The sequence below is a fragment of the Battus philenor genome, unplaced genomic scaffold (assembly GCF_028537555.1).
Source record: "Battus philenor isolate CCGP_79_NKW_IND1 unplaced genomic scaffold, ilBatPhil1.0.hap1 SCAF_15, whole genome shotgun sequence".
Lineage (NCBI taxonomy): Eukaryota > Metazoa > Arthropoda > Insecta > Lepidoptera > Papilionidae > Battus > Battus philenor.
In genome coordinates, this window is record NW_027181677.1 from 5,703,726 (window position 1) to 5,720,838 (window position 17,113).

The following is a 17,113-nucleotide window of genomic DNA, read 5'->3' on the forward strand; positions in this document are numbered from 1 at the left end:
GATTTTAATACTATTAGAAAATAATAATTTGAAAAAAAGCACAAAAATGATGTATACAAATGTGTTCACATATTGAAAAAAATTGAATATTTAAACAGGAATACATATTAATCGTCTTTGTTATGCATTACAATTTTATATCTGTATTTATTAGCGTATTGGTTTTGTTGATTAGAAGGAATTTGATAACATTTATATATATAAAAAATTTTAACGACTTAATATCAATGATTGTAATAGTCAAAGTATATATCAGTCTGTTTTTATGATTGTTTGATATTAAACTATTAAAGGAAGAAAAGTTTATCAGTAAGAGCCTCAGATGGTTTTTGGTGCACACTTTGACCGATGAGATATGCCAATTTGTGGGCATACTGGCATGGTGCTGGCACTCGAACGGTACCCGGCCAGTTGTAGTACAGGTGGCACATTTTGTATGTCAGCCGTTGGCACTGGTCCGGAGTCATTCCGCTATCGTCATGTACCACAACATAATGAGTTGGCGTTACAGTCCCCTGATTCACCTTCTGAGACACAATCAGGAAATCATACCTAAAAATCAAAAGCACATGTAATGAAGATAATATGTCTGGGGTCAATGATGTATATATATATATATATGTGTGTGTGTGTGTGTGTATGTATATACATATACTAACATATTAATAAAGGTATTTAATGGATTTAACATTAAATCGATAAATTGCATGCCCAACAATTCTATAAAGAAACACGAACTGCTTAATAACGACCAGCTTACGAAACACTAATCTAAGATTAATGTCTTCTTAATTTTTGTTTGACAATTGATTACGAATTAACGGAAATTGAGCAATAGTTGAACATATTTTTGTAACTCACCAATTTCTCCTTGTAATTTTATGATCGACAACAGTGCCAGGAGGAGGATTTTCGAAGCCACTGTTCGCTTTCAAATATATTCTTGTGTTTATACGCTTTTGTACAACGATATACGTAAGACTTGGTTTGTAGGCAGTGCCGAGAATAGAAAATGTAATTAGCATCTGTGGTATCTCATACTGCTGGACAAGATTCAGCTGACCATCACCAACGCCGTCTCTAAAAATATGAAGATATTTATGTAAAAATAACCGCAAAACGGATGTTTCGATATATACACAAAAATCCTAGAGCCCTAGCGTAATACTGAATTTAGACCAAGACAAAATCAAGAAATCAATTATTATAGATAAATTAATAAATAAATATTGTTAAGGCTAAAAAAATTTCGAATATGCCGTATGTCCAAACGGATCCGAGACATGGTCACTTACAATGGGTTTTAAAAGAAGGCTCAAGGTCACTCGGAGAGCAATGGAGCGGGGGTGAACACTAGCCGATGGAAGCGACCTGGTAAGCAAGCCCCTCTATAGAAAGACCACCCATATAGTGAGGATCTCCTATGCCTTGCAGTGCATCTGGCGACTGATATGATGACGATGAAATATAACCAGAGACCAAATATTTGGGTTCAAATGTACCAAATTGAAGTTGGTTTAATATAGAAAGAACTTTTGAACCTAATAAATCTCGAAATGCGAATAGACATGTTAGTTGGATCACAAGCTAATTCTACTTGTGAGTAAGATGACACACTACACACTTAAAGTTAATTCAAATAATTATTTTTCTATTAATAACACATTAAAGCCGCCTCCATAATTACTTAGATAAAAGAACTTTTACCTAATACACATCAGTTCTCTGATGATTAAATATTGCTGATTTAATAGTCCCTGCAAACTATGTATGTATACAACTACATAAATAACATTTTCACTGCATTATTTTATATTTTAATCATTAAAAATTAATTCTTGAGGAAATTTTGTTTAACGTCATCTGTATAAACATTGTTATCGCTGGGTATAAGACATGCAATTGACTTAACCTCGTGAATTAACGTAAGGGTTAAAATATACTGCGGATGAAATATACTAACCGATAAATAACTATTCTGTCTGGCAATCTTCCATTGACTCGTAAGTAATGCTTGAGAGAGTCAACTAAACAAGTTTTGAGACTATCCACAATCTCTTGTCCGCGTTCTTGGAATACCGCTTTCGAATACCAATGGGTCATACACTGGTTATACGACGCTATAAAAGCTGAAATATAAATTTGTAGTTAGCAACAGAGAGACTAAGAGTTAGCTTATCATGGAAAACGCTTTTGAAAAGTATTTTGCGAACGTGTGTCTGTAGGTACCCTACCAAATATACCAATACCTCACTTTACGTCGTGGTTACATTACAGAAAAGCAGGAAGCAAATCGAATGAAGATATATATAGCAAAGTATGTAAAGAGCGAGGATAGATTATAGGGACACGAAAATACTAATTTTTAAAAAGTGAATTGAACAAACTAAACATTTAAAAAACAAAAATAATGTAACTCTGTTATTAATTAATGGGAAAAATATTTACTTTTTTTGTAACTGGAAACACCATGCAAAACTTTATACACACTACGTAATTGTAACTGAACGATAAAATTAGCAAGACAAAGTGAAAATAAAACTATATTAAAGTTGCGTTGATTTTCATTTAGAATGTACTAGTTGTAAAGGCACGACGTAATTGGAAACTAATGTTACTATCTTTTAGGAAAAAAATTAAAGAATATAGCCCAAAACAATGCAACCTGGAAACTCTAACGGTGTACAGTAAAAATTAACATTAATTAAACAGCGACGCAACTTCGAAAAAACGCAAAACGAAACGACACAATGAAAGGTATCGGTGTACATTCCTTTTTAATCCATTAATAAAACAAAGTTATAAATAACTAGCTGATCCCGCAAACGTTGTTTTGCAAGAAAAAATAAAGTTTTTAATTAACAAATAAAAAATAAGGGTTTGATCGTAGAGGGGTGAAAATTTCGGGTTGTGTGTATTTTTATATGCTGCATCATAAAAAAATAAAAACAAAAAAATTTGTATAAAAAATAGGATAAAAAATTTAGGGGTGGACCACTCTTATCACTTAGGGTTATGAAAAATAGATAGTAGCCGATTCTCAGACCTACTGAATACGCATATAAAATTTGGTAAAAATCGGTCAAGCCGTTTCAAAGGAGTTCAAGTTCGAACACCGTAACACGAGAATTTTATATATTGGATTAGTTTGCTTTGACTCGGCAGCGTCTGCCGTCTCGTGGTCGTCACTAGAGAAACTTTGAGCCACACCGCTTCAGACGAGCAATTCTTCGAGCTATGTCGGTGGTCTTGATTCTTCTTTGGATCTCTTTATTTCTGATTCAATCTCGCAACGAAACTCAGAGCATAACCTTCTCTATCGCTCTCTGGGTGACCTTGACCCAAGAACGTAAACGCTGCCTAATGAGGCTCAACGTTAACGACCACGTCTCTGATCCGTAATTAAAAAAACTTTCACGCTCCTCGACAATTTAATAAATTGTAAAATAACTACAAATAAGTAATTAATAACAAACTTACCACAAACACTGTTCTTCTTTTGATTCGCATCGTGATAAGAATCAATACCAATGATCATTGTGAACTTCAACGGTATGCTGATATTCCAAAGTGTACCGCCCAACTTGCTGTTGATTTGGAGAAGAATTTTCTGAGCAACCGCCCGGATTTTTTGGCTGTTCATTATTGTCCGCGCATTTATTACCTGAAATTGAAAAATATATCATCTAAATAAAATTGTATCTATTCTATCTATGTCATAGGTGTCCAACTAAGTTTCCAATCCTACGGACCATTGCACCATTCACAAAAAAAATTCTATCGCCACCTTTAGCAAGGAAGTTCTATAATCTTTATTATATTACTAGCATGTATTATTAATATATGTAACATTGATTTATGTAAAGCTTAATGTTTTAATTCATAAAATTTAAGTTTTCTTCAGCTTAATTTACTCATTTTACATTTTAATACCAATTACTTCTAATTTACGCAGAATAAAATTATGAATTATATCAATTTACAAACTGTTTTTACACGTTTTCATACATCTTTTAACCAATGACCTTTGTGTAAATAATCCAATATTTTAACATAGGGATACATATAATTTACATTTCTATAAATGACAGTGAGGAATATAACAATAAAACGCAAAATATTTTATTAGTTTGCGTTTTATTAATTACAACAAGAACCTCCATCATATTCGGAATAAATAAAATTAAGTTTTAATTTTATTTATTCCGAATATTTTTTTGCGCTTTTTTGTACACTATTAGACACTCCAAGATTATCCAATAAAAACGGGAAACCCTGTATAAGAGATTTCAATCTATGTACTGACTCATCACAACTCATCTTTTTCGAATCATAAGACATAAGGCTTAAAAACATGGAATTTGGTAGGAATATTTCTTTCGTCGAGTAGAAGCCAACTAGGATTTTATAAAGTTTCTCCTGCAAAGGAAACCGGGAAAAGGAGCAGGAGACTGAGCGTTTATTACTTTTTGGAAGCGGACACAGTAGAGATAGTTATAAAACTGCTTACTTGCGAAGGTATAGGATGTTCAACACAGCATATCTTCTTAATAGCTGAATATCGGTCATCTCTTGGTGTTGGACAAATGGCCACCACTAGCTGCAGTGTAGATGTGATACATTTCCTTAAAGCCATCACGTACGAGTCGGTGCGATCATTGACCAAGCGAATTAACTCTGGATTTGCAATGTTGATGCCCATCGGTCGGCAGCAACGCTTCATCGTTTCTATGAAATTCTGGAAATATTTTTAAGAATTATTTGAATAAATTTGGCGCTTTTTTTTAAACATTAATAAGCAGTGTTCTAAATCGAATTCTACCCATCTTCATCATAAAAACATGTGACATAGTAAAACTGCCACTTTTTCAACTTCCTGGAAAGCCCAGGTCGGGGATTCGATACGTTGCCTCTACAGTTCTCTATGACCTCCTTTACTGAATGCTTCCGTTAATGTGAGGCCCGTCACCACCCGCACAGATTTCGCCCATTTGGTTGTTGATTGTTATCTTCGTCTCTTTCCCTCTACTTTTCTTATGACAACCAGCTTATCGAGACTCTCTGGTTGTCACAGCTTTATGACTGATGTAGCCCAGCGGATGGTTAAGAGCCTGGTCTTTATACGGAGTTGATCGAGAACAGATCTATTGGTTCTTTTGGCCTTTCTTTGCTAGCGCCACATTTTACTAACACTACAGTGCAAAAATTTACAATGCAACCATCAGAAGCCCTTTACATTCCAATGTATGTATGTAATATTGTTGACTATAAGTAAAAAACAAAGCAGTGTTTCATAATTAGGTCATAAAAACACTACAATTAGGTTTATTATAAATCAAGAAAAATATTAATTTTTTAATTTAAATTCAACAGTTAATTCTAAAAGTCTGAATATTGCAAATACTGCATTGAACAATGGTTCCTAAACAGAAAAGCTTACTTCCCTTAATTTATGGGACACTGTGTATATGTATAAACAGGTAATAAATCAAGCTATACAAGCTATGAATATAATAAAACTATACAGATAGATGAGAAGGTAATGAAGGATGTACTGACGAAACTACGGCGCCGGCAGCTGTCGGTTGCCGAAGTTTGTATAAATAGGAATGTTAGAAATAGTATAACATAAAAACATAAATAATTAGTACATATAAAGATAAGGTCATAATATAGATTAAGTACAGCTAAAATAAATAAGAAGTAAATAAATTAAACAAAGGTAAACAAAGAAATTTTTTATCCCATCATGCTGAAGGTATTATAATAGATAGCACGCATGATTAATTATGGCATTAAAATTAAAATTGATAACTAATAGATATAACAAGGATAAGAGCTTAAGGAATTAAATAAAGTAACTAGGAAATTAAGAAATAAAAAAACTATAAATATAGTAGTATAAGGACAATTTACAATTTTAGCGTAGAAGGTGTATAGATAGCAACTATAAAAAAATAAAGAAAGGCGACTTCACTTACAGTGGTGACATTCTTATCCCTGTCTGTAAATAAGACAACCCACCGCACAATATCAACAGCCTGCATCACCGCATTCTTTGACACCTCAGCAGTCCAATCAGCATTAGGCTTCCCCGGAATTTTAACATTGTTACCGAAGTACAGAGGCTCTGGTGGCAAGTTTCGTGCGGTGATGTTTATCGTCTCCTGATCTAAGCTAAGACCCCAGCCTGCTAGACGACTCTTTGCCGTTTCGTTTTCCAACACGTTTTGGATGTACTGGAAAAATTATTAAAAATCCTTTTTAAAATCTACACAGAACATATTTTCAAAAATGAACCCTGAAATTTATATTGATATTTAATAAACTAACACAATTACTTCAATCTGTTTGTAATTTTGTTTTCCTTTTTTCTTACATTTTGCTCAAAACTACAATAAAAATTTAATGTCAACATCGTCAACATTTCAGGCCAGATATTTACTCTTTGCATGTAGCCTGCCTCTTGGCAAGGTTGTCTGTGACCTTGCGGGTGTTGTGGTCTCCAATCCAGAACTTAAACATTTCCGTACGGCGTTTGTTGGTCAGAAAACACTACAAATAGCCGAGCTGTAATATGAACGCGCATGGCCGAGCGTCGACTTTAGACGTCAACCAAGAAATTTTAGAAAAGAAAGAAACCTAACTCCACTATTACAGTTTATTATAATAACATTAGATGGACGTAATGTGTATCTGTCATCAGCTTGTAATGTAAATCATTCTCGCCACAAGTATATTAAAAAGCAAGACGAGCTGAGTATCGCGGCAGGTAAGAGCCGCGTTCACCTGTGACCATCGACAATAGTCCACGCTCGTACCGAAATGGTTAAAGGACACAGAGGCCATAAATTAAAGTCGAAATAACTTTGTTATAAGAAGATCTTTACTATCGTTAATAATCGTCGTCTTAAAATTAAATTTACTTTAGTTCGTAACGCGCCGCCTTCTAAGAACTAACAAGAAAATCAAAGAGGTTTGAGTTTTTTTGTATTAGCCAATTTTTTTCTCAAAGTTATAACAATAAATTAGAAAACATATTTATCAAACAAAATTAAACAAACACTAAATAATAGATTAATATACCTTTTAGCACAGCCTGTTTTTATACCTTAGCGAACGAATACCGCAATACTCGCGACATTGCAAATATCCTAAAAAAATTGAATGCCGCCATACATGTGGTTGCTTGTCACTTAAGTTGTAATTGTACTGTATTTTTTTATTGTGTATGTATTTTTATGGATCAATATAAATTTTGTCAGCGACCGAAAGTAAATAAAAAAAAGATGATACAAACGGCCATTTTTTTAAAACTAAATCCAGCTTTTGTAAAATTATTTTTAAACAGACAATCGGGGTTATAATATTTTTACATTCTCTTGTCTTTCCATAATATACTAGTTATGTATCAATAACATGTTAAATAAACTGAAAATATTCATTTAAAGATATAGCACAACTTTTATACAAAATTAAATTTTTCGTCGAATATTCAATTTTCTTCTGAAAGAATACAGGTTAGTTTTCAAATTGTTTCTAATTTTTTTAAACCACTATTTAAATAATTAATCACAAATGGCTAGCAAGCCTGGGTTTGCCGACCTCTAATATAGTCAAAACATATATATTACCCTTTTAAAAGCGGCGTGCCGTTGGTTGGGCGTTATTCGAGTATAAGTGGCGATATCTTTCATTAGACGGAAGTTACTTCGCTGTTCATCTGTCAGGCCAGTAAGTTGACACAGCTCTGGCACTAGACAGATCATAAAATCAGTCGGCTCTTCACACCCCGGAAGAAGTTTCGTATCCCTATTAAATATGACATAAATTTATTTGTTATTCTCCCTTTTTTTTTCTTTTCAGCCAATTTACTGCAAGGCATAAGTCTCCCTGAAGTCTTTCACTGCCCGCATCCAGCGACTTCCCCGACCTTAACTATTTTGAAGGTTCACCTACCCTCGTCGCGTCTACCAGCTCATGTACGCCACGAGTACATTTCGCTCCCAACGGCCGAGCACGAGTTTGAGCTCAGAGAAGTTAGTTAATAAAATAATTTAAAATAAGCTTTGCACAAGTTGAATTATTACTTAACGAATGTAAACTGACGTATTGCCATTAATGTAAACACATTCTTACCTTATCATGGCTTCCTAATGAGACGAGTTATGCATTTTGCTATACAAAGTCTGTCAAGAAAATATAACATAGTAATATACAAAATAAATATAAAATTTATACCTAGATATAAGCAATGGTTGGTCCCAATCCATAATATCAATACCATAGCTATTCTTGTAATAATCAATAAATGTAATCTTCACAGGTTGACCGTTTACATTCTTTTCAAACGTTGAACGTGGAGTCATGGTTTCATCTATACTGTCAACTCTGGAAAAGTTTGTATTATTACTAGCATTTATATAGGAATAGTAATATAATAGTAACTACAGTACCTAGCGATTAATATTGCATATCGACCTTAAGAAAGAGACAATCGATTAATTTCGGCTTCGCAGAGCGTTATCTCTGTCGCACGATATATGACTGACAAAACGTCACACAGGTAGTGTGGGACAGAGATAGAGCTCTACGAAGTCGAAATTAGCCGATTGTCTCTTTCCAAAGGTCGATGTGCAATATTAATCACTGGGTACTGTAAATCTAGTTTAAATTCTTATTAACATTGTTATAAAACAAAAGAATAAAAAATATGTAAACAATTTTATACTTTAATCGATAAATTATAAATATACAGAACTATTTCCACAATAATTAGATCTAACCTTTTTTTATTAAAAAAAGAAAACAACTTAATCGAAAACAATCAAAAATTAAACGCCACATCTAATTAAATGTGTTAATAATAAAGATTTGTATAGACTTACAATAAAAATTAATATTTTCTTTTAACTTACCGAAACAGTTTCTTATTATAAGTAGTCATAACAGAGCAGCCTATAAGTTTTTTAAACATAGCACATTTCCAATTAGCACCTTCGCTTTGTATAGTCTCTTTTATAAGGGATAACACACTTTGTGTACGTAGCACTCGATGGGTCGAATCCAACGTTAACATAAGACCTCCTTCATACTCATCGACAGCTGTAACATATCTGAAAAAATCGTTAAAATAGGAACCTTAAACAGCTATACCAATTATATGTCCTGTACCATAAATCAACGTCAAGCGAAATTGAGTCAGGGCAAGTAGTAGCTTACCATAGAAAAAAAAAACACAATGCCATTTATTAGTAAAATTACCTATTTATTTACCTCTTTATACAATTTGTGTAATGGCGGACTTTTAGGTGCTCTCTAGCACTACTTACTCTCAGAGGACAATTCTTCCACAGATAGTTCTCGAACTTTCTTTTCAATCAAATAACAGTTTGCTGATGTTAACCCCGAGAAGTTTATTCCCACGCAGAAAATTATCACTATTCGAAAAAGTACACAAATTTGCGTGCGTGCGTGTATTACACTATGATTTTTTTTATTTACTCCCTTAACTACCCTTTATATCATATCTCTCTCTCGATAAGACCGCATATTGTACCATCTCTACATTAAATGTTCAATTTCTAGTTATTATAATTTTTTTGTTATCATTCTTTCTTGTAGGTATATTATATATTTATTTTGGTTTGGTTGGTAATAAAAAAAATACCTTACGTTATAGTAGTGAGTAAAATTGATATATTAAAGAGATTTTTTGGGAAAAATTAGTATTTTACAAACTATTTTTATGAACTTTATTATATATAGAATATTAGTATATAAAACAGCTCATACCCGGGCCAGACTTCTAGTTTATGTTGCGGTATTTGTATAGCAGCATGCTCATTGAAATGTGAACGTCCAAATCGCACCAGTTGAAGATCTTTCATTATGTGTTTGAAAAGCACATTGTAAATATGTATCATTTCACTTAAACGCCTAGTCCTTCGAAATATTATCTGAAAATTAGATTATTTGGAATAAACCACCCGTACTAATGGACATTGCTCAACATTAATGAGTTTCTGTTTTAATTTATTTATTTATATGGAGACCACATACAATGCAAAACAGATGATCCCAAAGGCCCTAAGGTTCTGGAGTGGAGACCACAGAGCAGCAAGCGCGACTTAGGATGTCCACCCACAAGATGAATACACAACCTTGTCGAGGTCATCAAAAGAAGCTGGATTACAATATTTTCTATTGGACATCTATTTAAAACACAACAAACACCTACTTGAGCTCTGTGCAAAACAAAGCATTGTGGACCAATTAATTTATTTAACCTTGGGACTTTTAATAAGAATCTTATTGATCAACAACTTTTTTAAATTTATTTTATTTTCGACTCTAGTGTGCTTCACAGTGTTACAATTCTGGAGAATAGCAAATAGAAACTCATCTTTTGAAAATGTTTAACAATACATGCTGATGTGTATATATATATGTGCGTATGTGAGTATATATATACATATATATATATATATATATATATATATATATATATATTTATAATTATATATGTATATATATACTTTGTCAGATATAGCCTTAGTGAAAACAAAATAATCTAGCCAAAGATTTTTGTCATTTAAATATTTGTTAAAATTCATAATTTTTTATATATAATATATTCAACAATATTCATCAAATTTAATATGCCTTTTGAATTTTAAAAAAGGAATACACAATGGACATTCCCTATTTTTTAACATTTATAGTGATTAATGTAAAAGTACAAAATTTTACAATAAACATATTGTGAGGCCACAGTATCAATATTTCTTTCTTTAAACCATTTTCTCAAGGAGTTCGGAACGCTAATTGGTACATGTGGATATAAGTAAATATAGAGAAAGGATTTAAAAAAAAATACTTATATTATTGATAGTTGGATTGTGTCTGTGATTTTAATTTTCTTTTTTGTAACTCAATACATACCTTAATATTTACTTCAGTATTATCATATGGATTTGTAGACACGAGATTAGTTGCATTCTCTGGCAGCATATGTGGTACATACAATGTGGTCCCATCGAAAGTTTTTTCTTTAAAGTATTTACTGTGTTCTGAAAATAACAAAAAAATTGTTGGTTTCCTTATATACTCAAATGAATATAAACACAAATTGTGGGTAGGAACCAAGGACATGTCAAGACCACGGGAAGTTGTTGGATGCGAGCACAAGACCAGTCTTCACGTCGATCTTTGGGGGAAACCTATGCCATGCAATTTCAATTAATTTAAAGATTAATGTCTTTTAATTTATAATATTCACAGGTGATTCTTTAAAAGTCGAACAAGTAACAATAGCTACATCTACAAAAGACACATACGTTCTCAACATTTTTAACAAATCTAGCAAAAAATAAAGATAGTCAACTTTTTTTGTCTATTTTATTCTTGACTCTACACTGCTTTGCAAGATTTTAATGTTGTGGAGAAGAAGCAGGAACAAACTCAAAAGACATCTTTGAAAAAAGTTTAATAATATAGATATGTGTATAAACATTTTCTTATTAGCCTAAATAAAAACAAAATAGATCAACATCATTTTCAAAGATTCTTGTGATTTAAATATTCAATGATTAAAAAATATTATTTTTTCTTCGATTTACTTTTAATGTGTATTGGATTTAAAAATCTATGTCCTTAAAGTTACATATATCTTTCTTAAGGCTTCATAAAATAGTAGCTCTTATGGGGACCTGTGTATGATATTGAAAATCAATTTTTCTTATAAATTTCAACTAGATTGCGGTTGGGGCTAAACATTTCTCGTGTGGCGACAAAGAGCTGGTAGACGCGGTGTGGGTATGCCCCCATACATAGTTAAGGACCTCTGCCTTAAGAAGTCGCTGGTTTCAAGCAGCGCAAAATCGGTTGTTGTGGCGATTTTATAGCAGGCTTATGCTTTGCAGTAGGCATCTATCGGCTGCAAAGAATAACTTCAATGACAAAGCGGGTAACTGAAAACAACTAACTAAACACGATAGGACAACATAGGTTTTTTTTTAATTAACCCTACGGTTAGGGACCTCTTGTTCCACCCCCTATTTTGTTGGGAACAGTGCAAAGGAGCTATCCAAGTTGATGATGCGAAGTAATTAAGTTATTAATATTTGCGACTCCTTATCATTTTAAAATGTTCTGTTAAAGGTAAAGTTTCCTATAGTATACCTACCATTAAGTAATTTAAAACGCAGATGTTTATAATCTTGCTCCGGTTCAAATTTCACTTCATATTCAAACACATTGTTCTCTTCAAAGTTGAGGTAGATAAAATTAGCCGTTACTTCACACGGTGTCCCCGATTCACCCTTTTTAACGACGGGAGGTGTATCTTTTATTTCTCTCTGAAAATAAGATTAAAAATTTAAGTCACTTTTATTCTAAGAAAATCAGGCATTTGATATAGCACGTCAAAATTATTAACCTTTGGAAACACAATCTCTTTTATTATTCTCCATATGTATATATATACCACAATTATTTACCGTTTCGAAGAGCACCACACAAGAGTACTAAATATAGATTTTCCAGTGCTTTTTAGTATATTAATATTATAGCCTAGATTACAAATTACAAGAATATAAAAAAATATTTATGAATTCATAGGTGTAAAATTAAATAGGATCTACATATATACTTTAAATTAAAGTAATATTTAAATATCAAAAAAAGTTTTGATTTATGTACTAACATAATATTTATTATTTGTAACAGTAGATGACTGTTTTGTTGATATTGTAGTTTCAGCCACTTTCTGTGTTAGTTCTTCGACTTGTTCCGCACCCACAATTGTTTGATTCTGCACCATTTGAGCTTTTCTAAGTTAAAAAAGTCAATTTGTAAGAAATTAAATAAGAAAATAAATGAACCATAAATAATAATTAAATACCTACAGAGTTTGTAATAGTTTTATACCTCTCCCTGCACCACCACTTACTGGTGGACTTACATCTGAAGCTGGAGAAAATAATGGAACTGTGGAAAAAAAAGTATGACAGACTTATGACATCATTATAATCATTTACAATTATCAACTTAAAATTAAGTTTATTTTAGTTAAATGCGACACTTACTGAGATGAACTAAAAAGAAACACAATAGGGTTTGATTTTTTTTTTTTTGATGATTACACTAACAAATCAAAATTTGAACAATTCATTTTCAAACATTCTTAATAAATTTCTTCATTTCTAATACTTCATAGTAGTTTGATAATTTGTTATAAAATCGTTACATTGACATTGAATGAATAAAATACTTTATGAAGCCTAACAGTGTGAACAGACCACTTATAAAAATATCACTTAAATTTACATTGATTTTTGTGTACATACATTAAGTGGTCGTAAATTATTGTAAGACATTGTCATTTAATTATTTCCTCGACAAAGAGATATTTCATGGAAAAAGTCAGTGTGAGTTGTTTTTTAAATGTAATTTACAATTATGTTGATATAACACCATTAGATAAAATATTAAATAAAAAGGGGATTACATTTAAGATTAAAAACACGTAATGAATATACTTTACTTTTTTATAGAGATTGGGCAGTATAGTTTCAGACAGTTATTTTTGTAAGTTTTGTTGACATCCCATCAAAACCACTTGTTTAATGAATATTAAAATAACTATTAATTAGTCCATTTTAAAAGTATGTGACTTAAAAAATATAATGAAACACAACAAAAAAGAGATTATCTCAGAAAAGTAACCTCAAACATGTTATGCTTATTGTGCTATATATATAGTAATATTGTCAAGGCATAGCCTTCCCCCAAAGATATCTAAGGGTACCCCCATAATATAACATAATAGCCACACTTGACAGACAGGTTAGCAATTACAGTGTGGTATTATGGTAAGCAGAGGATATTGCTGCCTATCCTCTGGAAATATATTTGTGAGCAGTAGAAATCTTATATAATTAATGCAAAAGGTGTAAATTAATTATGATTCTATCCCAGGAATCAAACCTTCAACCAGCAACCACAAGTCTACTATCAGGCTAACACTGCTATATAGTTTATATATACTAAAATATTGTAAGATCTCTGAGATAATCACAAATTGACCATCACATGCATTAAGCAGCATATAGATGCTGATATGCATATGATGCATATGGATGGATCATAAGAACAATGTGAAGTCTGATTTTGCCTAAATTACTTTTTAAAAATATTGATTTTAGAATTTCTGTATTTATTTTAATTTGACATGTGTTATTATGTCTCAATATATATATATATATATATATATATATAAACTACCTTTTGATTTTTGTTGCATTTTTGCTAACATCATTGCAGCAATTCTGCCTCTTCCTCCTATTGTTGTAGTACTTGTACCCACTCTTGAGTTGACCTGAATTGGTAGAAACAACATTATATGCTTTCTATGGTAAACATTAATATATATCTATCACTGATAGCTAATATAAAGAGCTAAGGAGGCACATAATTCAAAAATGTAAAAAGAGTGCCACCAAAACTGCTGTACCTCATCTGAGGAATGCGGTAAAGGAAAGAGCATAAGCACTGCTACCAGGAATGTTGACGACGGACTGATAGAATGTCATAGTCAATACTTGGACCTATGGCACATTGGTCTCAATAATACTATAATATAACATTGTTATGCAATATAAGAAATTTAGTAACATATTGATACTATAAAATTATATTGTCGTTTCTGCTCATGACCCTCTACAAGATATTGACCCAAAGATATCTGTGAAAGGATTTACCATAATCACCACACTTGGTAAGAATGTTGGTGATCACAGTGCGATGTTATAGTACATGGAGGATGCTGCTGCCCATCCACTGGAAACTTGTTTGTGAGCAATTGCAATAATATGTAACTATTGAAAAAAGTGTGAAATATATTAGATTGTATTCCAGAATTGAAGAGACCTACACTCTCAGGTCCCAGTCCTTACTACTAGGTTACTACTGCTCAGAAATTAGATAGCCAGCATGAATGTTAACTAAAACATAATAACCTAGCACATAGCACAATTTTCAGTTTCAATGTCTGCATCAGCAATATTTGTATTTCTCGTACAAGCTATAGTTACATGAAAGTATTTTCTATAATAAATATACAATTCAAATTTAAATAAACATATATCTAAATTTACAATCTCTAGTTATTAGTTAGACATATCATTTACCACTCTCGTTGTCCCCATTATTCCTCAATTCTTAAATTCTTAAATTGCAAAAGGAGTAAAAAAAACATATAATTTTGAAATAAAAGATAAAATGTAAAAATTTTATACAAAACACACCTATTTAAAACAAATTACTTGAGTTCAATAAACACAGATTGTGAACTGGAGATTTAATAATGAAAAATTAATTAATTTTCCAGTATAATATGGTATTCTAAGTCACATTTACTTTTATATTCATATTAACTATAATATAGATATTAATCCATTAAGCTCCAATGGTGATGATAAAAAAATAAAAGACTACAATGAATTTCTTTAACTTATTATTTTTTGCTAAAAGAAAAGGATATACAAAATTAAAGTAAAAAAAGAAAATTATCAGATAGGACTACAATATAACTTTGATGTAAATTAAAGTAATAATACTCACTTTAAAACTTTCTATTGAGTACTGCCCTATGGAAAATATAGAATATCTATATAATAGCCACTGAAAGACTGCATGTTTAACATGATCAAACTTTGATGACCTAAAACCAACTGTGTTTACTTGTGTTTCAAAACATCCAATTTCAAAACATATAATCTTTTACTGGTCTAGAACTATATTACTTATATTGATGCAACTAAAATATTAATAAATCTATAGTTTTATTTAGACAGTGCTGTGTTCAAGCAATAAACATGAACAATTTATTAAGTTTAAGAAATACTTACAGCACTTGAGGCGGCACTTTGTTCATTTTCTTGTGAGGATTCTTCTGATGATGGGGTGGATTCAATCGTCTGTGCTTTTTTTAAGGCTTCTAATAAAGCTAAACCTCGTCCACGACCTCTATTTTGATCTGCCATCGTCTCTAAAAACTCCTGAAAACAAAAAAAATGCATTCATTCGTCTTTTACATTAACTAAAAAACTGGCTAAACTTTACATAAACTAAATTATGGAAACTATTATCTATCACATATGGCCGTTTTATATACGTAAATGATTAAAACCGAGTAACAAATCACACAAAGTTACAAAGACAGGGGTACTTTTTACAAAATATGAAATAAGTTGATTTAAACAGCATATTTTGTCATTTTAGAAGGTTTGTTTTTTAACCTTTATGGGATAATAATTTTTATAGACCAACTGATGTAAATTTATGTTATTACCTTATTAATTTATAACTAAAATAAAAAAAATAACCAAGTTTATAAAGTTGAGTATTCCCGCAACTAGTATAATGAAAGTTCTGTAAATAACTGTCCAGTGTATAATTTGTAGAGTATAAAATTTTTGCTTCATATTATATGTACTTATTATTATTCTTCACTATTTCCGAATAAAATAAATTTTATAATGTAACTATTAATAAACCTGATTTTTAAAACAATATTAAATACAAATTAGAAAAAAAAACTTAATTATAATATGCATAATTTTCTTTGTACATTTTTAGTTATATTCAAACGTAAATATTATTGTAATCTATGCCATATTACTTTCTCTTTTTGCTTCTGACGATGTTTCGTCGTTACGGAAACCTTTTTAATTAGATTTGCTTTGGTGTAATTCATGGACGTACACGATTTTGAAAAATATGGTATCATTCTCCAACGAAAAATTCATAGCCACGTTTGAAGTATTAATTGTGTTTATTAAAAAGTCTTTTTAATATAATGTTATCAAATTATATTTTTTAATAATTAATAGCGGCGAAAATAACTCATTGTAGGTGCCACTTGTACATTCATATTTAATTGGTCGCTTGCTAACCCATGAACCCTGACCGTCACTAAAATAATCCTTGTTTAACTTTAAGCAAAGGCTGAAGTGCATTAATTAGGACTAGAACAAAAAACATAAAAGCGCCGTGCGACTGTGGGTACTACCACAATATTATTCCTACGTATGCGTTACGTATGGAAGTC

The 17,113-nt window shown here is 31.4% G+C and overlaps 1 protein-coding gene across 1 annotated transcript; it reads right to left on the bottom strand.

Annotated features, from left to right (window-relative positions):
* Positions 1-265: 265 nt before the first annotated feature.
* AGO3 (Argonaute 3) lies at positions 266-16,428 on the bottom strand. The gene is made up of 17 exons (XM_068761832.1): positions 16,355-16,428; positions 15,912-16,061; positions 14,287-14,380; positions 12,909-12,990; positions 12,707-12,833; positions 12,188-12,359; positions 10,945-11,072; positions 9,796-9,959; positions 8,919-9,116; positions 8,242-8,391; positions 7,635-7,812; positions 5,982-6,239; positions 4,511-4,738; positions 3,481-3,664; positions 1,964-2,129; positions 862-1,080; positions 266-552 (listed from the first exon to the last, which is right to left on the bottom strand). Exons 2-17 carry the CDS (start codon positions 16,044-16,046, stop codon positions 288-290), a joined length of 2,748 nt encoding a protein of 915 aa, XP_068617933.1. The 5' UTR covers positions 16,047-16,061; positions 16,355-16,428; the 3' UTR covers positions 266-287.
* Between the last annotated feature and the right edge of the window lie 685 nt (positions 16,429-17,113).